The sequence below is a fragment of the Ambystoma mexicanum genome, chromosome 3p (genome assembly GCF_040938575.1).
Source record: "Ambystoma mexicanum isolate Mex_15411 chromosome 3p, UKY_AmexF1_1, whole genome shotgun sequence".
Taxonomy (NCBI): domain Eukaryota; kingdom Metazoa; phylum Chordata; class Amphibia; order Caudata; family Ambystomatidae; genus Ambystoma; species Ambystoma mexicanum.
Genome location: NC_090925.1, coordinates 350465124 through 350493089, shown reverse-complemented (window position 1 = coordinate 350493089; position 27966 = coordinate 350465124). Strand labels below are relative to the sequence as shown.

The window sequence follows — 27966 nt, the reverse complement described above, 5'->3', positions numbered from 1 at the left end:
CGGACATGGCCCAGGAGAAGGGATGCTCGACGCCCGGAAAGCTGTTCAGGGTCTGCCCTGGATGCCAGCTGCAGAACATCTTTAAGGAGGACGAACACTCCTTTTGTCTCTACTGCTTACATGAGGACAAGACGCACGTGGAGAAGGACTGTGCGTTTTGCGGCAACATGTCGGAGCGGACCATGAAGGACCGCCATCAACGTATCGCCAACTGGCTGGAAGGGAAGAGCCCGTCAGGCGAGAAGAAGAGGAAGAAATCCGAGCGGTCTTCTAAGACCTTTGAGGACGCCCCGGCGACGGGGGTCCAACACAAGGCAAAGCACCGCGAGTCCGCTGGCACCGGGAGCGCCGAACGGTCGGGCTCTACGGGCGCCAGGCAGGGCGCACCCTCCCCGGCACCATCAACCACGAGCCAACGCTCTGGGTCGGGTAAGAGGAAGGCCGAGCACCCGGCGAAGCTCCTGGAGAGGCCCCGGTCGAGCTCGAAGGCCCCATCGGAGGGGGAGCGAGGCAGTGTCCCCCCCCTCAAGGATAAGGCGGTGAGCGCACCTAAGGTGGTGAAGGCCTTAATCCATCCGGCCAAGCCCTCTATCGAAACTGTCGCGGCGGCCCAGGCTCAGCCTGTGGGGGCTACACCAGTGGTGGCGACCTCGGGGCTCAGAGTCTCCCTGCCACCTCGGAGGGAGTCCTCTTTTGTGCCCATCGATAGGACCCCCGTGAAATCCCCCGTGGGGAAGAAAAAGGGGGGGCAGGGCGTCGTCGTAGATTCGGCCTCAACCTCGGAGGAGGAGCTGGTCGAAGTCTTAAGCCACGGCCTCGGCGTGGAAGAAGACCGGCCCGTCGGGATGGATCCCGACGCAGGTGACGACGACATCATCGAGGGTACCGACGGGGCCCCTGATCGCCCGTCGGATTCCCCTCTGCCAGCGCCGCGAGACAACTCGGCGGCCATTTTGTTGGCTATACAGTCCTTATGCTCAGAGTTAAGGACGAGACTACCGTTGCCGACGGAACCTCTCCCGTCGGGGGACCCAGAACCGGGACCTTCTGGTGTTCCCCCTACCAAGAAAAGAAGGATCCACCCTCCGCCTCCTTTTCAGCCGTCGCGCCCCTTCCAGCCCTCCTCCCCGTCCACCCGAGGGGATGATACGGGGACTGACACGGCAGCGACGGGTACGGACGAGGTATACGACGAGGATGTACCGTCGTCGCCTCCCACCAGGGCTTCTCCGCCCGACGAGATTGGATCGTTCCACTCCATGATCACCAGGGCATCCGAGCTTTTCCAACTCTGCCCTGAGGAGAAGAAGAAGGAAGGTTTCCTTTATCAGCGGCGCGAGGCCAAGAGGAAGACGGTCCTCTCAGTGCCTCTATTGGACGACATTTGGGATGAGGGCCTCACCCTCCCCAAGAACCCTTCCACGACGCCAGCTAGAAGAGACCGGTACGAGAAGAAGTAGCGGGTCCTGGACACGGCCCCCCTGTGCCTCCGGGCGCCGCCTACCCCGGACTCCGTCGTCTCCGCGGCGGCCAGGAAAAAAGCGGGGGGGGGGTGCGGCCTCCACATCGACTTCCCCACCGGACGGCGAGGGAAAGAAATTGGACGCTATGGGACGCAGAGTCATCTCGTCTGCGGCGACGACAATTAAAGCGGCCAACGCCTTGGCTATCGTGGCCCGCTACGACAGGGAGCTCTGGTACAAACTGGCTCCCCTACTGGACTTCTTGCCGGACGACAAGAGGGCAGAGTCCCTGGAGATCCTGCAGGAAGGTGAGGTGGCTTCGGACCACGCCATTACCGTTGCGACGGACATCGCCGACACTGGGTTCCGCCAGTTGGGCAACGGCGTTTGCCTTAGGCGGCGTGGATGGCTCAAGGCTACGGACTTCCGTCAAGACGTTCAGACCAGAGTCCTGGACATGCCCTTCGATGGGAACAACCTGTTTGGGAAAACAGTGGACGATTCCCTTCAGGCCATTAAAGCGGACACCGAGACGGCCCGGGCCCTTGGAGTTCTGCAACAACGACGGACGCCCTTTCGGAGCAGCGGAGGCAAGGGCGCCTCCAAAAGTTCAGGCGGCGGTTTCTCCACCTACCGTCAAGCGGCCCGCTCGTCGGCTCAGGAGGCCTACAGAGGACGAGGCAAGTCTGGCGGACCCCGCCGTCGTCGCCAAGGAGGTCAAGGCGGCAAAGCCTCGTCGAAGCAGTATTGAACCGACCGTGGGGTCGGGCCCCCACCGAAGCACCCCGGTGGGAGGCCGGCTGGCGAGCTTCGTCAGCGTGTGGGAGTCCATCTCCACCGACCGTTGGGTGCTGGACGCCTTGGCCCGGGGCCACGCGCTCGAGTTTCAAAGAAGGTGTCCGCGCGTCCCCCCCCCGTGGCCAGGAAAGAACTTCACGTCCCTCAACTTCTCCTGGAGGTAAAGGCGATGCTGAGGAAGGGCGCCATCGAACTCGTCCCAAAGAGACTTCGGGGCTCCAGAGTTTACTCGAGATACTTCCTCGTGAAGAAGAAGACGGGGGGATGGCGCCCCATCCTGGACCTGTGACGTATGAACAAGTTCATCAAGGCGCAAAAGTTCCGGATGGTCACCCTCCAGCACGTCCTGGGTCAGCTGGAGGAAGGAGACTTCCTGTCGTCGTTGGATTTGGAGGATGCCTACTTCCATATTCCCATCCTAAAGGGGCACCGAAAATTCCTCAGGTTTGTGGTCCAAGGGCGTCACTACCAGTTCAAAGCCCTCCCCTTCGGACTACGGTCGGCCCCCAGGGTATTCACCAAGTGCCTTGCACCGGTGGCGGCGCAGCTGCGCCGCGAGGGGATCCACGTCTACCCCTACCTGGACGACTGGCTCATCCGAGCCAAGACGAGGGAGCTCGCCCTGGATCACACGGCAAGGACCGTCCGACTTCTCACGGACCTGGGATTCTCCGTGAACTACGCCAAGTCTCACCTGGTACCCGCGCAAAACGCACTTTTTCTGGGAGCGAAGCTCGACACAGTGTCTCTTCTGGCCTCCCCGTCGGAGGAAAGGACCAGGTCCATCCTGGGCAAGGTACAGTGGATGTTGGTTTCCGACGCGGCCAAGGTGAGGTCCATCAAGTCCCTCCTCGGAATGATGTCTTCCTGCATCTACCTCATTCCCATGTGCAGGCTCCGGATGCGCCCGTTGCAGGAGTTCCTGGACGCGCGCTGGATCCAAACGACGGGCAGCTTCGAGGAGAGGATCACACTCGACGAGAGTTTCCGCCGAGCGGTCCGGTGGTGGGGCAACCGCACGCATCTGACGGCGGGCATGGACTTCCAGACCCCAGACCACCAGGAGACAGTGACCACCGATGCCTCCCTGGAAGGGTGGGGAGCGCACACCGAAAATCTGCACGCGAGAGGCCTTTGGCTCCCGACGGAGAAGTCCCTCCATATCAACGTCCTGGAGCTCCGTGCAGTGTTCTGGGCCCTCAGGTCCTTCCTTCCGTCCCTCAAGGGCAAGGTGGTGAGGATCTTCACCGACAACACCACCACCATGTTTTACATCAGGAAACAGGGCGGAACCAGGTCCCCAGCGCTGTCCAAGGAGGCGCAGGACCTGTGGCATTGGGCCGTCGCCCAAAGGATGTTTCTGGTGCCGTTTCATCTGGCAGGGATAAAAAACACCATCGCCGACTCACTCAGCAGGGAGCTGCGCTCGTGCCACGAGTGGGAACTACGGCAGGATCTAGTGGATCGCCTCTTCCAACGGTGGGGCACACCCCAGATCGACCTGTTCGCGACGGCGACGAACTCCAAGTGCCGGAGGTTCGCCAGCAGGTTTCCCCAGGCGAAGAGCATGGGCGATGCCTTCTCGTTCCCCTGGGAGGGCCTGTTCCTCTACGCGCTCCCTCCTTTGCCACTGCTAATCCGGCTCGTCAACCAGCTCAAGAGGTCACGGTGCAGGATGATCCTCGTCGCACCTGCGTGGCCGAGGCAGATATGGTTCCCGGACCTTCTGAACTTGTCAGCGTCCCCGCCAATCAAGCTGCCGGTGGACGCGGATCTTCTCTCCAGGGAAGGAGGCGCCATCCTCCACCATGACCCGAAATCGCTGAACTTGCAGGCCTGGCTCCTGCAGCGCTAGAGTTTGGAGGATACGACATACCGGCCGACTGCAGAGAGGTTCTTGCAAAGGCCAGGGCGTCCTCGACTCTTAAATGCTACGGACACAAATGGAAGAGGTTCTCTGTCTGGTGCCACGCACAGAAGATTAACCCTCTACGGATTACGGCTCCCCAGGTACTGCCGTACCTGCTGACGCTGGCCAAAGCTGGACTGGCACACGCGTCCATCAAGATTCATCTTGCTGCGATCTCCCGATACACCAGAACCACGGGCCGGACGTCCTTGTGGTCTCATCGTCTGGTGAAAGAGTTCATGAAGGGACTGTTCAGATCGTTCCCGCCGGTGAAGGCTCCGGCCCCGGCGTGGGAGCTCAACGTGGTGCTGACCAAGCTCATGGGACCTCCGTTCGAGCCTCTGCACTCGGCCCCGTTGAAGTTTCTGTCGTGGAAAGCAGCATTTCTTGTGGCCATCACCTCCGCACGACGGGTGGGAGAGATCCAGGCCCTTTCATGCAAGGCCCCGTACTTGACTTTTCAGGACACGAGGGTAGTGCTCAGGACGCACCCCTCCTTCATGCCCAAGGTACCGTCGGACTTCCATCTCAATGAACCCTTGGTGTTGCCTGTGTTCTTCCCGTCGCCTTCGTCGCCGGCTGAGAGGACTTTGCACTCGCTGGATGTGGCTAGAGCGCTGAAGTTCTACGTGGACCGCACGAAGTGTTTTCGGAAGACGTCACAACTCTTTGTGAACTTTGGACCTGTCAATCAGGGGAAGGCTCTCTCGAAGGCTTCCATTTCCAGATGGCTCTCCGGCTGTATCATGTACTGTCATCGGTTGGCAAACCGACCGCTGCCTGGCCGTCCGAGAGCCCATTCCACCAGAGCGATCGCAGCTACCACGGCGTTCCTTTCTGGTGTGCCCCTGCTGGACATATGCAGGGCTGCTATGTGGAGGTCGACGCACACCTTCACGAAATTCTACTGCGTCGATCGGGATTCCAGGGAGGAGTCCAGGGTCGGCCAAGCAGTGCTGCGCAACCTGTTCGCCTGAGGTGAGCCTGGTGAGGAGGTAAGATGCTTAATGTTGAGTTTGATGTACTGCTTAATGTTGAGCCGTTGCCACCTCCCGTGGTTGTGCATGTGTGTACTGCTATGTATTCTTTATTCATGAGCATGTGAATCCATGCCAGACCCCATGCTGGAGAAGGAACAAGTTACTTACCTGTAACTGTTGTTCTCCAGCATGGGTCTGGCATGGATTCACATGCGAACCCTCCCGCCTACCCCTCTGCGGCTCTTCACTTGGTCATACTGCCACTTCACGTGCTTCCAAATCTGAAGATGGCTGCCAGAGGCGGTGCTTAGGTAGAGGGCAGTCATTGGCTGTGGTCAGTATGACGCAGAGACCAGTGATTGGTTGTTACTACGAAAGACAGATCAGAAACGAAACTGATACTGGTTTTTTCTTTACCGAGGATTCCCAGCCTGACGACGGGGAATATTCATGAGCATGTGAATCCATGCCAGACCCATGCTGGAGAACAACAGTTACAGGTAAGTAACTTGTTCCTTCTCCTTAGACTTTATTACCCAAACTACATTAATGCTTCAGAGACTGTAACATGGCATTAAAGTATTGCTCCCTATAACGGAAGGATCTGTCACAGTCGTACTATAACTCCTGAGGAAGAGATCTATAGGGTCTTGAAGGCTAGCAGCCACATTTATGAATTAGCCTATGGAAATGTGTTCTCTCCGCACGACGGCATGTTGTTTTTATTGGATTCAAACTGTAGCCATCACATAGTTAACCGTACAACATATTACAGCTGCACTCGCCATGCTCAATGTAATGGGCTATGTGCGGCATACTCTACTGTGCCGTGATGTATTAGCTCAACACGGATGCCTGGGTGGCAGGGGACACAAGGGGAAGGAGGTAAAATGACCCCCTACAAGAGACAGTTTGGGAAAATTGGGAAAATTGACTTTTTGAGTAAGGGGCTGCTTGTGGGCCACACTCACACCCGCATTCAGATTCATATGAGTGAGCAGTCACGAGAACCAGTACACGTCTGGGCACATCACTGTTACCATGTAAGCCCTGAGCCACGGCATGTAAAGAGATTGCTGAAAGAACAAGCAAGACAGAGCCAGCATACCAGATGAGCAGTGATCCCTGGGAAAATCAGTAGAGTTCTAAACATGCTGGTGCCTCCCATAGGAAGGTAGGGTTTGTTGCACTCATTCACATGCAAAGCTTGCTAGATGGATGGCATAGACTAACACTATTCTGAAGGCTCACTCTCAGTTTTGCCACGTTTTATTTTGTCCAATCCTTGATCCCCCCTTGGGTGTGGAGACTGGGAGCCTCATTTTGAGTTTAGTGCTAATTCGGTGGTAAATCTGCTGAAATACTGTCAAAATCAATTTCCATTATGGGTGTACTTGGAACCGCGGATTTACCATGGAATTACATGTGGTGGTAGGTCGGTGTAATTCCCTATTTATGGAGTCCTGAGGAATCCAGATGTATTTCAGCAGAATTACATCTGGCGGTAATTTCGTGGCTGTTTGCCGATTTTTAGCAGTAAGGTGGCTGACTAATTTACAGCTTTTTGCTTGTGGTAAATCCTCCATTTCAGCACCAAACTGGTAGTACCTTCGTGCAGTAATGCATTAGTAATATGGTGGAAATGGAAATATCACTGCATTACTGCAAGTTTTAGTCACACCTCGTTACTTGCAATGAGGTCTTGTTTTATGATATCTTCTGGTGATTTTCTAAAAGCCGTACCCGATATAAAGTACACCGACACAATGCAACTCTATTGTTTTGCAGGAGGGACACACACAAACTGACTCCCTGAATGCTTAAAAGATATTACAAAACCGAGAAGGTTGCATTTATTTACAAAGATCCAAAAGTGAACCTAACCAAAGGAAAACATCACAATGTGTATGTACAGTGTACACACACAACACATTAAAAAAAACAACACACTAGGATATTTCCTTTTGTTTATTGGTGTCTTTCTTTTCCTACTAAGTTTGGAGAAAAACAAGATGCTGATTATCAAGAGATCAGGAGAAGGGTGAGGGCACTTTTGCACTGCAGAGGTGCTTTGCAGATCTGCTGCTGTGAATTCTAATATGTAGCTTCATAAATCACATCCTGCAAGTGAGACATTGTGAAGGTTCTCCTCAAATGTCCAACCCACTTCCTTCTTTCTTTGGTATCCCTCCAAAGTCCTCCCACCTGCCCAGGGTAGACACCAGGCAGGTATAACCTTCAGTGGAAATAGGCCAGAGTTCACTCTGGGAGTTAACACTCATCAAATATGCCCTCATAAAGCAAAGCAACATAATGACTAGCATCAAGGATGTGCAAGATAAGACAGGTAAAATGCAAATAATAAAAAATATAGGTTAACCACCCAGAAGCTACTTATAACCACACTGAAGTTCAGCACGGCTCACTATCGCTACTACAGATATCGCTTGCACAAGAACATATATAAGATAAGCAGTACAAGACTTTGAGAAGCTGGTATCCTCACTGATGTTCCAAAATGTAAATAAAGGATCATGTGAGTGCCAAGAACTAGCATCAGGGATGGTAGCTGTGCCATGGATCCTGGCGAGCACACAAGAACACAAAGGACAAAGAAATGAATACATGCCAAAGCCAGACAAAATTCAGTTAATGGGTAATGCTCACCCACTCTTTTTCTTCTATGCACCCATCCATAGCCTGAAAGATTAACAGACATATCAATACATCCATCCCATCACTCCCTTCTTCATCCTTAATCCGCATGCAAGATAATGCGCCCTCTACCACATTTCTGTTGTCAGAAAAATGCCCTGTACGGTACTCCAACACTTGCATGTCTCCCACCCACTTGTAATGCTTTTGGATACATCATGACATTCTTTTTACATAAAAGTCACTTTGTGTGGCATATGATCTGTCTCTATAAGAAAGAGCCTGACCATCAACAAGATGTTTTACTTCTTAACAGATATGACATAGTTCCCTGTCTTTGATGGGGGATTATGGATGTGGGGTCATCGAGGCCAGGTACTGCCACCTGCCTTGTGATGCAGGGTCTTGAAAGGTTACACAGGGGAATCCCTTGGTCGCCCTAACGTTTCCTAGGGCTAAGACAGATGTCTGTCACAAACATTACCTTTCCGTTCACATTCCCCTCACTCTATATGTTTTAGGAATCCCTCATACATTGGAGATAAGCTGCGGCCCAGGGCCCCTGTGAGATATGGTTCCCTTTCATGGCTTCTAAAAAGCAAGAAGTACTTGAGAAAGACTTAGTGATGCAGATAATGAGGTCCCTAATCCCAGTACACCAGTCCATATACAACACTCATTATCGCTCGCAGGTGCAATCACTCCTGCAGATGAAGGTCCAAGGGGCATTGACAAGGCCCAATTAAGGCAAGGGTCAATTTAGAAGTAGGTAGGGGTGTTCACACAGTTGGTTAGTCGGTAGAGGAGATGCATGGAAAAATAACTATGTGGATGAAGAGACAAGAAGAGGCTGAAAGAGGTATTGGAAAGGATGTGATAGAAGGACATAGTTGAGATGGAGAGAATAGTAAAGGGAAGAGAGGAGGACAGAGGAGAATAGTCAGGAGGAATATCAGTAAGGGGTTGGGGAATGAAAGGAGAGTTGTCAGGAAGAATATCAATAAAGATTTGGTGTAAAAGAGGAGAGGTGTAAAAAAAAACACCAGTAAGGAAGACACGGAAGAACCGTAAGGTGGAACATCGGTGAGGTTCGATTGAGATCTAAGGAGGAGGAAGGAGACAGATCAAGGGTGGGGTGACAAAACTCTACAGGAAAAGGAAAGAGACATGAGGTGTGGGGTTAAGAGTGAGAGGGAAAGAGAAGGTTGGAGGAATTATCAAGGAAGAGGATGGAGATATAAATGAGGGGCTGGCAGAGACATTAAGGGGGAGGTTGGAGAAAGAGCAAGTGTGAAGGTTGGAGGAAGTATTCAGTGTAAGGGGAGAGGAATCCAAAGTGGAGTACAGAAGAGGAGGAGTTGGGAGGTGCCAAGGAATTTAGAGTAATTTGGAATCAGTAAACGGTGAACCTGAAAAAAGGGCAGGTTAAACCTCCTGGGGAGACTACACAAGCATGAGGGGAAGCATTGAGAGGGTGCAGGAAGAGAAAGTCCAAGAGAAGTCAGACGGTGCAGAAGAAGTACAAAAACGTTGCAACCCGTCACAGACAGGATGAATAGCCCTTGGGGAACAAAGCCAGGATCCCAAGGCAGGGATGTATCTGGAAAGTAGAGGATGATCCAGTCTGCCAGCCTCCAGGTGGATTCTTATAGGAATTTACCAGGCCCTAGTTAGCCCCAGCCACTGCCCTCCTGCAGTTTCCAATGCATTTGCACATGGGCCTAAAACCATGGTGTCAATGGGTCCTTTGAGAAGCAATGATGAGGAGAGAACCAGAGACCAATGAGAAAGGAGAAAGAAAGAAGTAAGTGCCAGTAAAACGCCCAGGACCGTGAATGACTGTAGCTGACCATCTGTCTGGGAAGAAGCCCCAGACTTGGATTTGCAGACTAAAGACTGGACCTGTTTAGTCATAGAAGAAGCCATTAAGCATTGTGTTACATTCACATATTTTGGCCCAAGCCTGTAAATATCCCCAATAAATCTCTAAGTATATATATATATATATATATATATATATATATATATATATATATATATATATATATATATATATATATATATATATATATATATATACATACAGCAAAAAAAACAAGAAATACTCCAGACTAACACCCAGGGCATCAAAGGTGACATCACAAATGGCATCATTGATGACAGCACATATCTGGGGGGGTTGTTTTTCTTCAGTGGCAGTATTCATTTTAAGCTGAGGACTTCATGTGGTTAAGCTACATTGAAACCATGATACCATCTTAAGAACAATTTAGTTCTATGATACATACTGCATTCATTGTTTCTCTTTATGTATTATTTGATTGCTATATTCACAACGAAACATCAGTACAAACTTTCTTTTTTAATAAGCACCTTTTATGTGACATGTAAATGTTTATTACAGGGCTACGGATCATCTTTGATATGTTGTAAATGACACTCTAAGTACAACCCCTTATACAGACCTCCCATTTCCATTGTTACACAGTAGTAAAATCATATGTGATGTCATCAGTGATGTCATGGATTATGTCATTTGAGATGTCATCTTTGATGTTCTTGGTGTTAGTCTTAACAGTACATGGTGGTGGCACTGGTTATGGTTTCCTTACAAACCGCAACTGGCATATGTCTTGTTTTTTTTTATTTATGTAAGCATAACATCCCTTTTTATTAGTAGAACTTAACAAAAAAGTCCCTTCAACTAAAGTTTTTTCACTGAATTGGATAGGTTTTTACCAGCACAACTTAACTATAATGTCCCTTTAAGAACGTTTTTTCCCTGAATTTCAAAGGTTTTTATACCTGTAAATGTTCCATGATGTTACAGAACTGTCTAGGAGTTATTAATAATTCCTCTTTTAACATATATCAAAGGACTGTAAACTTCCTATAGCAAACATTTTTGCAATGCATATTGATCGTTTTCAGCAGTGCATGCTGGGTCTGTAAGTCATGGTTGAGTTGCTGAGGGCATGAGGCTCAATCATGACCCCAGCCCCGCCAAACCACCCCGTTATCCACTGCACCTATCCTCCTGGTCCAGTGTTCGGTATACCCCCATAATGTGACCAATAGCCAGTGCTCATGGTTTGTAGCCATGGCCAGTCTCCACAATCCATGGTGCATGGGCTTCTGCCATGCCACAGGCACCAATAAGCAAATCAGAGTAGACAACCTCATTGCCATTCCCAGAATTTCTTTTCCTATTGAAGCCTATCCCGATTTTTAAAATGTTTACTGGTGCCCCATTGCTGTTACCTGGTGGCCATGGTCAGTAGCCAGATTGTCCGGGGCATGGCCGCCAGGCTATGCCTCAGTCTCAGCATTGGATTGGGAACCAAAAGAGGCCCTGGAAATCATTTTCAAAGTGGCCCAATGATATGATATGATATTTTATTTATATCGCGCTCGTACACATGTGTTTCAGAGCATGACCAGGCAAACGGGAGGGGAACAGGGGAGAACAAAAAAAAGAAAACAGCAATATTACTATGCCAGTGACATTTAAGAAAGCGCAAGTGCATGGAAAAGGGAAATGGGGAGAGGTGCATGCAGGGGGGAGTGGAAAGTGTGGAACAGAGGCGGGGACAAAATAAATACTAATTAAAATAAATACATAAATAAATAAAGGCGATAATAGTACAATAGGTGATAATAGTACACATTTTCAGCCAGCCCTACACTGGAACATTTGAAACATTTGGAAATATGACACAAAAGAGGCCCAGGGTGCCGAGGCCCACTGGGAAATCTCTGAGTTTCCTATGGGCCAGTCCACCCCTGCTCATTGTCCACAGTTATATCACAATATTGTGTGCCTAGATTATGACACTGTAAAAAAAATAAAAGACGGACATATTTGCAAAATCATGCTTTCGGGTCCATTTTTTCTTTTTTGAGAAGTGTCAAAATGTAGGTACAAAACATAGTAATATAACTTAGCCCCCACTTAACAAAATCCATTCAAACTTTGCACAAACATTCTAAGATGGGTCTCCAATCTATTTGCGCAAATTCGTCAACGGCCCCAAAGTTATAAGCCATCTAACAATGTTGAGGCACCCCATTGAATGTTGCCCCTTCTTGCCAAAATCCCACCAAACGTTGTGAAAACATTCAAAGTTGGGTCTAAAAACTTTTGTGCAGATTCGTCAAACAGCACCAAAATTATAAACTGTTCAATCATTTTGGTACACCCCTCTAACTTTGACCTCTCTTGGCGAAACGGCACCTAACTTTGCAGAAACATTAAAGGTGTGTCTTTCATGTAATTATATTGCAACATTTCATGCAGTTCCATTGAATGGTGCAAAAGTTATAAGCCATCCAAAATCTGCTCTACACCGACCCTGTAATGCAGAAATATGGATGTATGTCCTGTAACTTTTGTCAAATTCGCAAACATCACAGGAATTTCCCCAAACATCTGAGATGTTTGCGAACATCGAAGATGAAAACATTCCAGATTTTTGGGCTTTTTATGGCCATATCCCATCCCATCCTCACCACCCCTGGCCTCCCCAGAGATTGTTTCATTTGTTTGACAAGTGTAATGTTGTGTTTTTGCTATGTTTTTTTCTGCGATGTCCGTGGACTGCGGGCGCAGTTTGCAAATCCAACTTGGTGTGCGTTTCAAATGTTTTGATGCACGTTACATTTTCATTGACCAATCAGCAGGCACATACGATGGCCACAAACATTATGCAGCTCTCTGATTGGTCCAGAGGTGTCCACACACACCGAATCAGGAAGTGAGTCCACAGACCGGATGCAGATTTCACAATTGTTGTCATTTACATTTTGGTAATTTCTTACAAATCTGCTGGACAGATTAACACCAGATGTTCAAAAAAACACATTTGAGACCAGGCTGCCGCTTTTCGTGCGGTTTGGTGCAAATCTGTCCAGCGGTTTGGGCTGTAGGTGTGAGCAAAAAAATGTCCTATTCATATGTATCTGGATTTCAAAGGTTTTGGGATCCCACTATAACTTGCCCCCCACCGATTAAAAATCACAAGAAAGTTTGTAAAATAATTCAAAGGTGGCCATATACTTTTTTTGTAAAGTTTCATGCACATTTGTCAAACAGCGCCAATGTTATAAGCTGCCCAAAACTGCCCTTCCTAGGTTTTGAGCAACTTAATCATAACTACAGCGCTGCTACCGCAAGCCCTGTAATATATATATATATATATATATATATATATATATATATATATATATATATATATATGTATATATATATGTGCCTTGGCCTCGTATGTATCCCTTTCTCTATGGCTAAGAGCCTAGAATTGGCACCACTCTGTGATGCAAGGTCAACTGTCCTCTCCTGTCCATCCTGCATTTGTGAAAGCACAGCTCCAAAACCAAACTCACTAGAACCACTTTAAATCTAGCCAGGACAGGAGCTTCTGCAATATCCCTCATAATATTCTAAAATGCTGTCTCACATTCATCCAACCAAACACTCAACTTTTTCCTTGGCTGTTGGCATTACCTGAACAAATTAGGGTCCGCCTTCAACCAGATCTCAGCTTTCACTTTTTCATGAGCAGGCTGGATCATAAACTGATGGCTTAGCCACTCATACATAGTGCTACTGAGTTTACAAGTATTAGCGACACCTCTCAGCACAATTATAAAATACTCAACCCTTTCCCCGTCTTGCTCTTCTCTCATAAAACATGTACAATATTCCAAAATGGAACCCACTTTTAGACAGTTATGATCATCCCGTTTATTCAAACATTTCACAAACCTGCCAAGAACTTTACTGTCCTCTTTTTCTTCACCAACTCCATCATTGGGTAGTCCTTTTAAAACGCTTAGCCCACCATGACCCAGGCACTGGGTCTTTGACTCTCTAAACTTAGATTAGACCCATAGGCGTCTAACACATAATACGGATGGCTCTGATATGTCCTGCATTCTGTACAAGACAATAGGTCACAATTCTAAATGAATGGTGCAGACGCTAACAAAGTTCCTGGCCGCTACTACATCACCACTAACAGCAGGTATGGAAACATAAAGTTGAACAGAATGTTGGTGAATTAAAATAAGTCACCTCCAAAGTATTCATTAGTCTAGTCATCTACTGCACACACTGGACAATAATGCCGTGCAGGGGCATTGCTTGAATACTTCACTTAGCCCTTTCTACTTATATTATCATACCAAGATTAATCCGCCTTGGTTCTTCCTTTCAGTCCGGTAACACTATATATTGCACCATGGACCGCACTGTGTTTCACAACCTACAAAGTTAAGGGACACAAATCACAGATGACTGTTAAACAGCCCTCTATAGTCCTGTGTTCCACTGCAAGTGCTGATGCGGCTTACCTTCACTCGGTGCATCAGGGAAGCCAGTACTCCCCCCTAAAACATCCACGGGGAGCCTTCACTTGCACCCGCTGAGATTCCAAGTGCAGCCGGGTGCTCCCACCCGCCAGTAATCAACAGAAAAATGAGGGAGTACAAACCATTTGGGAGGATTCTCCACACGAGAAAAAAAAATGTGTTAACATTGTGCATTTTCCAGTTCACGTTTAGTGAAAAATGTGCTAAAAAGAAATACAACGTACGGTAGAATTTGCACGGGTAATGATGGTCACTTGTCACTTCTGGGAGTGGCCAGATTTAACATGAAAGCATGGATGCACAAGGAGTGCCACGTAAGACCACCCCGCCGCCCCTGTGCAGGTGCAGCACATATGTGTTTGGAAGGCAAACCTGTTGCTGAAACCGTACAACGCCCGTCCATGAATACACACCTTGAATGATGTATTGCAATTAGACTTCTTAGTACAGTGACGATGTTATGTTCCTGTTCAGGAGCGTAAGCGCCGTCCTTGGAATATAAAGTAGATATTATGTCATGTGTCCTTTAATGTTTTATGTGTCTGCCAATATTATGTGATGCGTGACTGGAAATCCGAGATCAGCATCAGAGGTACTTCTGCTTGGAAAATCCAGCATTTCATTATTTTCAGTTTCCAACATGTCCGCTATCATAGAATCATAACAACAGACTACACTAGGGTATAGCAATACTGGGTTTAACACCCAATCAGAACCGTGTTCCACATGCAATAGACATTTCTCACAAGGAGCTTATTTAGGTCAGAACTGGGGATATGAGTTTCATAGCTCAGAGAATATGGGCGTTGCCTCTCCTGGTGAGACATGAGGGGAATTCAGCACAGGGGATCCAGAAATAAGAAAAACCAAAGGCAGGCCATGTCCCCAAGCCCCACATCAAGAGAAGGAAGGGATAATGGAAACAAAAACAGGGCATACTCTGCAAACAAAGCATTGGTTTGACCCAAGCTAGTCTAGGACAGAAACGTAAGATTCAGAGCCAAACTGCCCTTGCGCTTGTTCTGGAAAAAGGATGCCCCACACACAGGCCTGGTGAAGGAAACACGTGGGTGCGAAATAGTGTGAAGAATTAAGAGAATAACAATTAGTAAATTAAGAAAGTCAGAAGTTGGTATGAATCTGGAAATGCAAACATAGAACAAGAAGGTTAGTTGCAACAGGAGCACTGCATCAGTGACCAACACTGGTTGGTCCCACCCGCAGCAGCAGGCGTATAATGCTCACTAATATCTGTATGACCCAGGTGTCATCTGAGATAGCACCTCACAGTCACTGATGCTTATCCTTTCTCCACCCATCTTTCAACTGCAAGGGTAGAGATGAAGCAGAATTTAAGGCTTTCTGGGAAATGTGTTTGCAATTATTGACCATCCTGGCTTCCTCTATCCCAAAGTGGTTCAGGATTGAAAGAGAATTATTAAATTGGATCCCAAAGTGTTTGGTTGACTACATTCATGCTCCACAAGATCCAATACTCCAAAGGGAAAAGCCATGCTCCCCTACTGGTGGGCACAAGAGTGAAGATTGCACATTGGGACACTTTCCCAAGTGTGGCATTCCACAGGAATGGAAGACCTCTCGTGCTGTCTCTAGAAATCCTCCATATTGTGGTGGTGACTGCAGATGACCTAAAGTCCATTGTACTCCCATATACAAGGTCTTCTAACATGGTGCCACCCCAGTGGGAGGTAGCTGGAAGGGAATAGGTAAAGAAGTTGAACCCAATACATGCAGAGTGACATTCAGAAATGCAAAGCAGAGGAAAAGGTTGACCCTTAATGAATCATCACTAATCAGAGATGCATATATGTTGCAATCAGCTTCGAAACTGATTTAGCATATCCCCTGAACTGGATCCTGCAGGCAGTAGAAACCCACCGCATAATACTAATCTAGCTTTGTTCCCAGAACAAAGAAAGGAGAGGTTAAAAGGGAGCATGATACATTTTAGGATGGAATTTGCCCTGACCCATGTATTACTATGAGTGATGTTTTTCAGTGTCTTTATAATTTTGTATTTCCCACAGGTAGCCGTTGTGAGATGAGTCCGAGCATGCGTTGCGTTGTGGCCTTCCTGTGCGCTGTCCTTGGCAGTGCGGCAAGCAACTCTGAGGTGGCACCCGAGATATCTCAGCTGGGACCTACCGAATGTAAGTAACAAAATGGACCATCCACAACTAACCAGAAGGCACATTAGTACCTTTGTAGCACAGTGTGCCACACTAGTCCAGCACTGCACAAGTCCGGGAGGGAAAGGATTTGGTAAAAGTAGCGTCCTTATTGTTTCTCCCTCCATTGTCTTTTGTTTACCTCCATGGTGTTTTAATAAACCCAGTTTCTAGAGTTACCCTCTTAATCAGCCTGACTGACTGGGGGTGAGAGTGTGAGCGATTGATTGTTATATAATTCTGGAAGGGAGGCAAGGACTGGAAGCCATGCAGGGCTCCCTATGCAAGAATGGGGGTAACCAGTGTGTGTGGCCGTAGTACATGTTCTGCTTATTTACGCACACAGGAGATTAGGCAATTGGACAATACAGTCTTTTTAAAGACATTGGGTCACCCTTGTGGGGCCTGTCGTCGTATCTCGTGAAGCAGCCGTTTCCCTCCATTTTTTCATGGCAATGTTTAGTGTGGGGGTGCAGGGTTAGGGTATATTTTAAATTATATGAGGGGCGCAGAAGGGAGGTAAAGGGGACTTGCCCACGCCCACCCACCCACCATTAACATGCCACACATAAAATGCAGGGAAACGGCAACAGAGAGTTGGAATCTGTTGACATGTGCCCGATTCATCCTCGAATGCAATGGCTCAACCCAGCTGTGTGTTGCCATCCATGAACTTGAGGCAACAACCACCAGGGAAATGTTATCATCCTAACTGTGTGTTACTGGCAGGTATCATTACTTATAGAACTAAAGAGTGACCTGTCTTGCACATCTTAGCGCAGAGCTCAAATTGCAATGCAATAGGAACTTGTACCACAACTTTCCTTGTTTCCAATCATCGCAATTCTATTTTCGTCTTCCGGGGAGAATGTATGCACATCTAAGATGTCCAGGAGAAAGACTGCACAGCACTAACTATCAAGGTTCTGACATACCTTTGAATAAGAGTTTGGTTATTTGGGCCGATAATAGAGAGAAGGGTTATTCAACATGAAGAGTTATACGGTGGTATGCGGGTGCTGTCCAAAACACCTACATAAACAAAAGTCTCCCAAAAGAACAAGCTTGGGCTTCATAAGACCTTCTAAGGGGTATCTTAGGGATATCTAAGACTACAAAGGGGAATTTGTAAAACAACCAACTGGCTGCCATTGTGTTGCCCTTCTTCAATCTCCTGGACAAAATCTTAATGGATCAGCTGTGATGCGGTGTCAAGCAGCAAGTCATGCGGGCGCTGCATGCCTGGTGTCTTGATCGATGATCTGCTCAAGGTTTTTCTGGTAGAGTCCAGGTTGTGGTGTGTTCCAGAGGATTAATGGAGATGCAAGAAGCCAGGCCCTTTCAGTCTCTGAATGCGATAGATCTCAGGTTAGGTCAGCTCCCCACACCACAGGACTGCCTTGCAGAATTATCGTGACGTGGAGAGAGTGTGAGCACCTTCCCGAATTATCGTTGCATAGAGACAGTGTGAGAACTGCTCTGGGAGGTACAGATGGTCTGCATGAAATGATGTCCCAACCAGAGATACGTTTGGTGGTAGAAATAGCCCATGAGGCAAGGCTGGTCAGAAAGAATGTTACACAGGACAAAAGCAGATAACAGCAAAGAAAGAAAATAATGGATTGCGAAAAGCAGAAAGCACAAGGCAGCAAACCCAAGCCAGGTAGCCAAGCAGCAGGGAAGGAATGGTGGAAGAAACATTTCGGGGGGGGGGGGGGCTGGTCCAGCGCGTTAGGACGCAAATGCTCTGTGGAGATGCCAGAAGATGAAAGATGATGCGGTCACAATTATGCTTGACCATGAGGTATTCCCAGACAAACAGAAAATATCTATGTCCGGGCAACATAAGGAGTGTGTGGTTTTCTGCGTAAATGTGTACCAGGCACGCAATGGAGGTATTTAGAGTTACCATGCAGTCTGAGCCATGTTTGTCTTCAAAGGCACCCCCGCTCACCAACGGCCTGGAAGCGGTCATCCCCAGCTACCAGCTGTCCCAGCACCATTGTGGAAACAGATGCCAGCTCATTTCCGGTAGCAGAAGATACGGGCTAATGCCAAGACTGCATGACTCTCTGCCAGCTCCATCCATTCATTGAAATTGACGGTAGAACTGTTGCAACAGATGTGGAGCACGGAAATGAAAAACAGTTTCCCTAGGCCAATTGGAGGCTGCATACCCCTTCCCATCAATGAAGAAGTAAAGACTTAATTGGTAAAAGCGAAAGTCCTGAAAGACTAGCACTTTATTTTCCAGGTACCCATCAGTTGACAGCAGAGATGGACAAGTAGGATGTCTCCCATAGTTGTCCTGTACGAACGGCTTCAAGAAAAATACATGAAAGACGGTATGGGCCTCATTACGAGTGTGCACAGCGACCATGGTGAGCAGACCGTAAAGGAGGCACTGGCACCGTTATTCATGGTGCCAGTGCCTCCGTGTTCCCCATTCCCATTGAGTCCTATGTGACTCAAATGGGAATGGGGAATACCATTTTTCCGGCACCTGACTTCCCGGAACTGTGGGGTTAGAATCCCCCGCTGTTACCGGCAAGCCAGCGCTGGAAAATTCACTACTCTGCCGGATTTGTAATGAGACCCAGTATGTATGCGTCAACTGGCTGGTGGCCGAAGTTGGTAAGTCAAAGAGGTTATCCTTTTCGTAATGGTGAAAGGCCATTTCAAGGGCAGATTTCAGAGTGGCAGGTTCTCGGAAGATAGCCAAACCCCATCACTCTCTGAGTATAGCAACTCGGGTACCTTTCGCTGTTGGTATGTGTTTCCTGCCATATATTGGTATCCTCCAGGGTTTCTTCCACTTGACATCTTGTAACCCGGTAATCAAGTTGTCAGCAGATAGAATTGTGTTTGTGGCGATTGGGTGCATACGTAATGCTTTAGGGTGTTGTACATATATGCAATAAAAAGGGGTCCACTTGGTCAATGTATGCAAAGTTTAGTCTCCTATCTCTCAAAGGAGGCAGAGTATCCCCAGTGTCCTCTAATTTTCACAGCGCAGCACCCCAAAACGGTGGAGCTGCGAGTCCAGCAGATTTACAAAGGGCATGTTTCCGTACTGTTATACACGATTGCCAAGCTCGGCAGTAGGCCTTTGACAGAGTGGGAGCCACTCTTCTTTAAAATTAGTGGTGTAGCGAACTTCAGCTTCGAGTAAGTATTTGGTCGAACTCCTGCCGAAAAATAGATGTTCACTCCGGCCAAATAGTTTCTCGTTATTCACTGCAGCCAAATACTTTATCTCCTGAGTTTAATTCAATATAACAACTCAGAGAGGCACATATAAAGTGCAGATTTCAAAAGAGAATGGTAGAAATCGATTTCTGAAAGCATTCCTAATTAAATATAAGACTAAGGTGCATATATTTGGGGTTTGGATGGAAGTTGTGAGGATGAGTGAGAGCTGCGCATGGTTTGTTCCCATAGGAAATGCCTATGGAGAAAATTGAATTCACAACAACGAGCAAGGACCAGGAGGACTGAAGAAGTCAGTTATAGGTTAGGTTTCATGTTGGTAAAGCTCTACAGTTCTCTGTGGGCCAGACTGCCAGAGGGAGTATAGATAGATAGAGGTGAGGACTCATTTGGGGCACAGACAAAATCGGAAGGAGTGGAGGATCTTTAGAAATCAGAAGACTTCCCAATGGGCGGGCTGCTGCTTCTATGTCAATAAGGGCACAGGAAGAATCAGTTACATGTCAGGCAGCACAAGATGTGGCTGACAATTTCCAACATATTTATGGGCATCTTGGGAGAACTTGCCTATTGGGAAATATCTCAAATAACATTAGGGCAGTCTCTCCCAACAGTAATTGTGTGAGAGGACACAGAGTGATAGAAAGCATCTTGGTGTTGTGGGATGAATGGCTGAAGAGCGAGAGACTTATAAAAGCCACAGATCAGAGGTGAACGATGAGGAAGTAACCCTCCACAACTCCCGCTGACGCCCTTTATATATCCTGAACTCATCCTAGCCACAGGGAACCAACCAAAGAATTAAGCATAGTTCCATGCCCCAGAAAATTGGGAGAGCAAGGCGAGTGGTGATTCGAACCGGAACTGAGGGTCCTAAGTCACTGATCTGCTCCATAGCTCTCATCCATTTGGGTCGCGAAGGCGGGTGAAAACACCCGATTTTAGTTTTGGCGGGTGAGACGCCCATTGAAATGAATGGGCGTGCTGGAGGCTTGGCGGGTGAGTCAGCTGTTTACAAGGCGGGTGACACCCGCCAAAAGTGTGAGAGTTGAGAGCTATGTCTGCTCTCTAAAGCCGTAGAGCAGGCAAATGGCAAGAAGATGGCCACCGTCTGCGTGGCCAGAGCAGAGGGTGCTGAGGTGGAGTGTAGGCTTTGGCACGGCTGGATTTGAGGCCAAGGGAGAGTGGGCGGATGCTCCTTGATGATCAGGGGGAGGATCTTCCCCCTCACCCTCTAAGAAGTAACTGTAGACAGTGGTGGAGGTGCTGTCGAGGGCAGAGAGGAAAACATGCTGTGGCTGGCTCGCACAGGAGGCACGGCCAGCCTTAAGAAAATGCTGCCCACGCACCCTCCCTTATCATCAGAGGGCTCGGCCGCAGAGCGGCGGTTATGCGAACAGACCCAGAAACTGGCAGTGGATGTCAGGACCTGCCTGGGGACCTCTGTAATCAGGTGCCAAATGGCCCCAGACCCCCGTGTTGCAGCTTGAGGTGGCGTGTGTAGGGTGTCCTGACCCACGTTTAAGCTATCCTGCTACAACATTTGGTGCTGTGGGCTTAGGAAATTCAAGATGGCGGAAAACCCACATGTGCGCCGAAATCCAGGAAAGCTGCGCAGTTGTGCGCACACTAAAATGGTTGCCTCACTTGCCACCCACCAGTGCGGGATTGAAAGGCCGGGTTGCCATGAGGGAAATGGGTTGCCAAAGGAAAAACAGTAGCGCCGGTTAGCTTCAAAGCGCTTTAAAACCACCATTGGACTACCCGCACAGTAGTCTGAAACCATTGGGAATGGCAATGCTGATTGCCAAATGCAACCTAGAAGTGTGGGGAATTCATTTCTTAAATCCCAAAAATGAGTGCAGTACCAGTACTCACCACTATCCAAAAGCCGGCGTTTTAAAACCACTCTGTGTGTTTCTGAAGGCAAGTCAAAATGCCTATTTCTAACAGTGCAACATGTGCAAAATATTTACTGAACACCAGCAGACATTGGCAGAATGGAGTTTTGTGTGCCTACAGAATCTGGGAAATGAAGATCATAAGACAAGGTTTATAACAAGACTGGCTGAGCTGTGGATTGCAGCAGTTTAAGTTGCACTGGATTTAAAGACACTAAAATCGAAAATGTTAAATTAAATGAGTGACCTATGTTTGGTGTCACATGCCTTTGTAACTGTTGAAATGTCATAGTTTTGCACTTAGAATCAGCATTCTAGCTGCATGTGTAAAATTACAAGTTATTTTAAAAGCAACAAAAAGTTAGCTGAAGGTCCGGCTTAAGCAACTGAATTCTGCCTGGCAACTACCCCCAGCAGCAGTGAAACTTGAGTCACCACTGTGTTCCCAGGCCATCTGCCCTTTTGCTGCTCACACAAAGGATATGCCATCTATCTGATAATTGAATTATCTGTGCTCTGCAGAGAGTGAACAAAGCCCTCTCCACTCAGGCAAGGGTTTTTATTACAGACGTCGTAAATTGTAGCTTCCTCTTGGCAGGAGCTGGGAGGAGCACTGCCTGTGAGAGCAAGCTGGCTTGGCAGAACTGGAAAGAACCAGAAATTCAACCTTGTGCTGAGGGTAAACCACCCCCCTTTGGAGCCAGAACATAACTTTAAAAAGATGAATAACTCATAGAGCGGACATGTGAAAATTTTATAAATGATACCATAATTCTTGTGATTTTTCTGCCCACAGTTTAAGACGTGGTAGGAACCGGTGGTATGTTCAGGGGGGTTTTAGCGGAAAAGTGGATATTACTCTAAATGTGTGCATGTTAAAAATCTGAAACTTCATCAGTTAATGTCCCTACCCCCTGCACACATGTATGTAAAGTTGGGTCCATGTCAGAAATTGCAAAATCAGTTAAAAAGTGAAATATGTGCCAGTTCTGAATGCAAGCTCCCAGGAAGAGCAGAGTTTGAACAGGGGCTACCTCCTGTAATGCATGATGGGTGCATATGATTTTAAAACAATATGTACCTCTGCAAATATGTATTTGTTTCAAATCTAGATTTGTGTGTAAGTTGACAGGAGGAGTGGACTTTCTGCAGGCTGTAAAATGACATCAATCTGACTCACAGTTCAGTTTGCCAATCAAATGATAAATGGAAGTTTGACCAATTAGAAGCTGAGAGAGAGGTAGGGTCAGTGATGCTAGAACACACCCACATTCTAAACACATAAAAGCAGACAGACAGGACAGATAGGGGATTCAATTTCATCTGCCGCTGGAAGCCCTGCCGGAAAAATCCATACTTACCTCCATCAAACTCCAGAAAGCCAAACTAGAGACTTCAATCTATCCAGAGCAGAGACCAGACCAGAGAGAAAGCAGTGCTGTGCCTAGCAGAGACCAGACCAGAGAGAAAGCAGTGCTGTGCCTAGCCGAGACCAGACCGGGCGCTGTGAGCAGAATCCGGAAAGACCTGACCAGACTGAAGATCGTGACCAAGTCGCTTTCCTGTTCAAAATCTCTTGTGAGTACTTAGCAAAACTCAGAACACATCTCTTAGTTTAAATTCATCTAATTCAATCTATTTAACCTAAGTAGAACTGCCTCCTATCTGTCACCTGTCATTTCTAGTAAAATTTGTCATTTTGAAAAAGTGTGCGTTTAAAATTTACAAAACCAAAAACGACCTTTACTAAATTACTCATATCTCCGCAACCGTTTGGGCTAGAGACTTGCAATAACTTTCATTTGGAAGCTGAGATCCCAGGCTTTCCTAGGACCCCAAAACGGTAGAGATAGTCCTTGCGGTTCCTTTGTAATAGCGCTCGGCGCATCCGCGAATTTTGCCGCGATTTGCAATTTCTTCACATGTAAAAAAACTGCTGCTGCCTGATTTCATTTGCCAGAAATTCGTTTAACCTGCTAACTATCCCTGCATCATTGCTAGTGTGAGCCTGGACTAATATTAACTAGATACCACTCATCCTGAACCTCTAAAAGGGAATTAAGAGCGTTTCCAGCATATTTCTTATTCATTGCTAGCACCTATCAAAGCATTTGCCTGTGTTTTCAAACTTCTGTCTAAGCTTGCTGGATTGAACTGATTACATTGATTGCATTTCTGAGAACTGTGTGCTTCCTTCCATTTCCTTGCATTGCATAAGGAGGGGGGGAGTGAATTGCCAGAGAAAAGTGATTACATTGTTTTGTTGAAATCATATTGAGTATTTCTATACTGCATTTCATTCATTGAATATTGCATCCACCTGAGCTTACATAAAGCATCCTCTACCACATTATACTTTTGTTCCTATTTACCAGTGTGCTACCTTATCCATTTCTTGTCAACTCCTTATTGACTATAGAGAAGCGTGTTAGTGCCAGATTCTCCGTTATTAATCTTTATCATATCAGATTAAGTGTGCTATTCAATTATTAATTTATTATAAAGTGTCATATATATATCTATTGTTTAAATTATCAAATAAACCTTTTAAACGTGCAAAACAGAACTGCTTCTTGGCTCAGTGGGGTCAGGGGGATTCCAAGAGAGGGGTGTTATACAAGGGTAGTCATCCAAAACGCATGAACTGGACCTAAAGATATATCAATAAGGGTTTTCATTCAGTATTCTAGACTAGGCGTTAACTTGGCTGTAGTGCTGAATTGAATCCTCTTACAAAGTGGGGGCTCGTATCCGGGATTCTGGGTTAGAATACCACTTGTGCAGCTTAATACAGTGTGCTAACTGACGGGATACATACATCCAGTCGGATCACCACGCTGCATTACGCTGTGAAGCATTCCTCAAAAGGGACACTCCAAGAAAAGTTCTGTTCTGCAAAACTAAAATACTAACTTCTGTAAGTCAGGACAGAGACCAATCTCTAGAATGACGACCTTGGTAGATATGAAAATAGCCAGAGAGCACTTCTTACATAAGTTATTTGTGAGAGGTGAGTGGACTCACCAGGACCAAACAGCCTGGTTGCAGGCCATCATGCAACAGGTCACGGAAACAGGGTCAGATATATATAGAGATCAGGGTCCATTACATGTGGCCCTGAGTGAACTATATATGGCTCCTAAAGCCAAAGAGGAACACAATAAGATTGCCAGGATAGCAGCATACCTGTACCTATATATGGGAGACATGCAGGATAGATGTGCTGAAAGCCAAAATCTGGCAAATAGGCAACAGATGGTGTTAGAGAAGGCCCAATCTGACCTGGTCTCTTCCGAGCAGAGGCTGCAGAGGAGCCAGGAGTCAGAAAAGGACACCAGACAGTACATCACTAAAATAAAGGAGGATATGGATGTGCTGCAAAAGGAAAAGTCAGAACAGGATACCAGATTTCTGGCCTTGCAGAAGGAACACCAAGAAGGTTTGGACTCCCTACTGCAAAGCCAGAAAAAGCTGGAGCAACAGCTAGACTTCAATAGGGCATGTGCTGAGCAGGTAGTCACCCTGCAAGGCCACCTAGATAGAGTGAAAGAGGAGAGCAATAAACTGATCCTGAAAGACCTGGATACCCAGGCAGAGTTTGATCAGGAGCGCCAGAAAGCTGGTGCCTTCCAAAGGCAAAGGGACGACCTGGCGGCACAAATGCAGGCTCTTAGTCAGGAAAGAGACGCCTTAGGCCAGGAAGTCTGCCATTTAAAAAGGAAAATGGAAGAAAATCACCTGGCCCACCAGGGACTGGGTGACCTCCAAAAAGAACACCAGAACTTGTTAGAGCACACCAGGAGGGTGGAGGATGCTCTAGCAAGAAAGGAGCAGGCCAATAGGGACACAGCTCAGGAGGTAACCCTCCTGCAGCAAAGACTGGCCCAGTTCTCCAGGACCAACCAGGAAACACAGAGAGAGAATGAAGCTCTCTGCCAGCACAATGATAGGCTCCAACAGCAGGTAGCGATGCAGGAGAGACTGATAGAGTCGAGTAAGGCCTTAACAGAGGAACTGAAAGCACAAATGCAGGCTCTTGCATTGCAACAGGGAGAAGGGGCGGATAGAGATGAGGTCCGCTGGGAAAGAGAGACTCCTGACCATAACCGCAGGAGCCCTAACACCAGGGGCCTTCATCTTCCCCAGTCCCTGGACTCTACCACCCCCATGTCCCCTGGCGCACATGAGCACAGGGCCACAGGGATGGCAGATTACTATCCAGCTAAGAGTATGGGGCTCATAGGCCAGTACCACTCAGGAATGGAGGGGTGGGCATCCGGGTATGGGCACCCAAGTACAGTACAGTTCAATGGGGAACCCCAGGAGAGTAGGCCCATTAAGGGCATCCTGAAAACCTCTGCCCAGTTAGGTCAGTGGAGGGGGTACCCATCAAATCCTGGCAGCAAGGAGGAATCTGAAGACTCCTCTGAACTGCGCAGGACACAGGAGACCAGGTCCCCACATTCTGCCAGCCATTCCCAGGCTCGCAGAATCCGGGAAAACCTGGAAGAACAGACGGGAACCTCTGGGAGCAGTGCCTCTGAGTCCGAGGAAGAATGGACAAGGGTTACCCGAACCAAAAAGGCCAATAAGGCAAAAAGGGCCTTGCTTAAGGACCCCTTAAAGCAGATTAAGGCGATCAGGAGCGTCATCACGCCTTACCATAAGAACGCTAAGTATTCTGTTTGGGAGCACTTAGAGTTGTTTGAACAAATGATGGAGACTTTCCATTTGAAGGACAGCCAAAGCTGTATTCAATATGTAAAGTGGACATTCTCCCCGGAATACTCCAGTTTCTTTGCGGGGCTGGAGGACCAAAATCATTTAAGATGGTCCACATATAAGGCGGCCATCCTGAAACATTTTTCTGTTCACAGAAATCCTCAAGAGGCTCGCAAGGCAGCCTACAATTTGCAATGTGGGGAGGATCAGGCCCCACAAGAATTTGTGCAGGAGTTAAAGCGTGCTTTTGCACAGACCACAAGAAGGGTGCGCACAGATAGTAGAGAGTTTGTCAATACATTTTTCCATGCCTTGCCCAAATATATAATGACCCAGCTCGTGAGAGATTTTCATGAGAAAAGATCTTTAGACTGGGTCATTGAACAGGCTACCCGGATCTATGAGGTGCAGAAGCCCATAGAAAATAAAAGCAATGCCCAGAAAAACCCCAAAGCCAACAGCACCCCTGCTGCTGTCAAGGTGGCAGAGGTAAAGGTCACCCCCGTTTTGGATCTGGAGATGGGGGGGCCTAAAAACCTACCTGCACCTAATAATGCTAGGCCCAGAAGGTCCTCGGGCCAGTCACAGACAGGGAGCCAGGGAGGCAGCCCCACAAATGGGGTCCCTCGCTCTCCTGATTATGTAAGTCCACGTTACAAGGGAAATCGACCCATCCTGGGTTATGTGTGGACTCCTCCAGCCCAAGGGGGGGGATCCAGCCAAGCACCTAACCCAGGGAACTTCCCTCCAAACTTCCCACAGGAGGGCAGAAATTTACCAAACCCTGGGCAGAACTTTTTCCCCAGATATCCACCCGACTTCCAACCCCAAAATCATCCATCCTTCTTTCCTCAATTCCCTGAGCCCAGACCACTGAATCCGGGAGAGGGGAGGCCAAGGGTGGAGGGGTACCAAAATCTTCCCAACCAGGGGTACTACCAGAGGAGGGACAGCTACCCTTCCCGGGATCAGCCCAGGGGAGAAAACAGGGCCCCGTATCAGCCTGAGCGGGTTTCCCAGTTAGAGCGCCAGGTTCAAAACATGGCGCGGGATATGGGTCATATACTGAGGGCACAGCAGAACCCTCAGATCAGCATGTCGGCGCAGAACGCACCCAACTCTGGACCTGGTGCTCCAGAACAATGACGGGGGCAGCACCCCGATAAATCACCGGTTCCCAGGGAGGAGGCACAAAGGGAAGGGGGGTGTAAAGCCTTGGAGGAAGCTTCCTTCCTCACTTGTAAACAGCCCCTGGAAACCCAGGAACCGGAAACAAAATCTCTTGCCCCTGAAAGTCTGCCTCCTAAGGAGCAGAGGGGGGGTAGGAGAAACAAAAGACCCAAACAGACTCAGTTTGAGGAGGAGGTACAGATCTTCCAATTTGAGGGAGAGGGATCCTCAGAGGATCCTGGGAAAAGGATCTTCTCCTTCAGAGAGGGGGGAACTCCTCCCAAAGAAAAATGGGTCCCTAGGGATGCAAATCCAGACTGGGGAGATGTGGAGACTGAGCTACCGCCGCCCACCATCTCATCCCAGAACCAACAGCAAGAAAATCCCCTGGTTCAAACCCATCCTGGCGACTGCCTCCAAAAAGGGGGGGGCGGCCCAGAAACGGAGCCAGGGGAACCCACAATGGCTCTGATCTCCAGTTGCAAATTTTTTCTTTCAGATTCCCAAGACTCTCCACAGAATTCTGCCCAAATCTCCTCGCTAGCGATGTCCAAAACCAGAAAATTAGCCCACCAGTTGTCCAAAAATGTACATTATCTG

At 47.9% G+C, this 27966-nt stretch overlaps 1 protein-coding gene across 1 annotated transcript in view; it reads left to right on the top strand.

The window, feature by feature from the left end:
* LOC138580435 (bactericidal permeability-increasing protein-like) overlaps positions 1-27966 on the top strand; it is a 341489-nt gene that overhangs the window by 105150 nt on the left and 208373 nt on the right. The window contains exon 2 of the mRNA XM_069650975.1: positions 16223-16345. Coding sequence (XP_069507076.1) covers positions 16237-16345 — 109 coding nt within the window. The 5' untranslated portion in view covers positions 16223-16236. The remainder of the gene's footprint in view (positions 1-16222; positions 16346-27966) is intronic.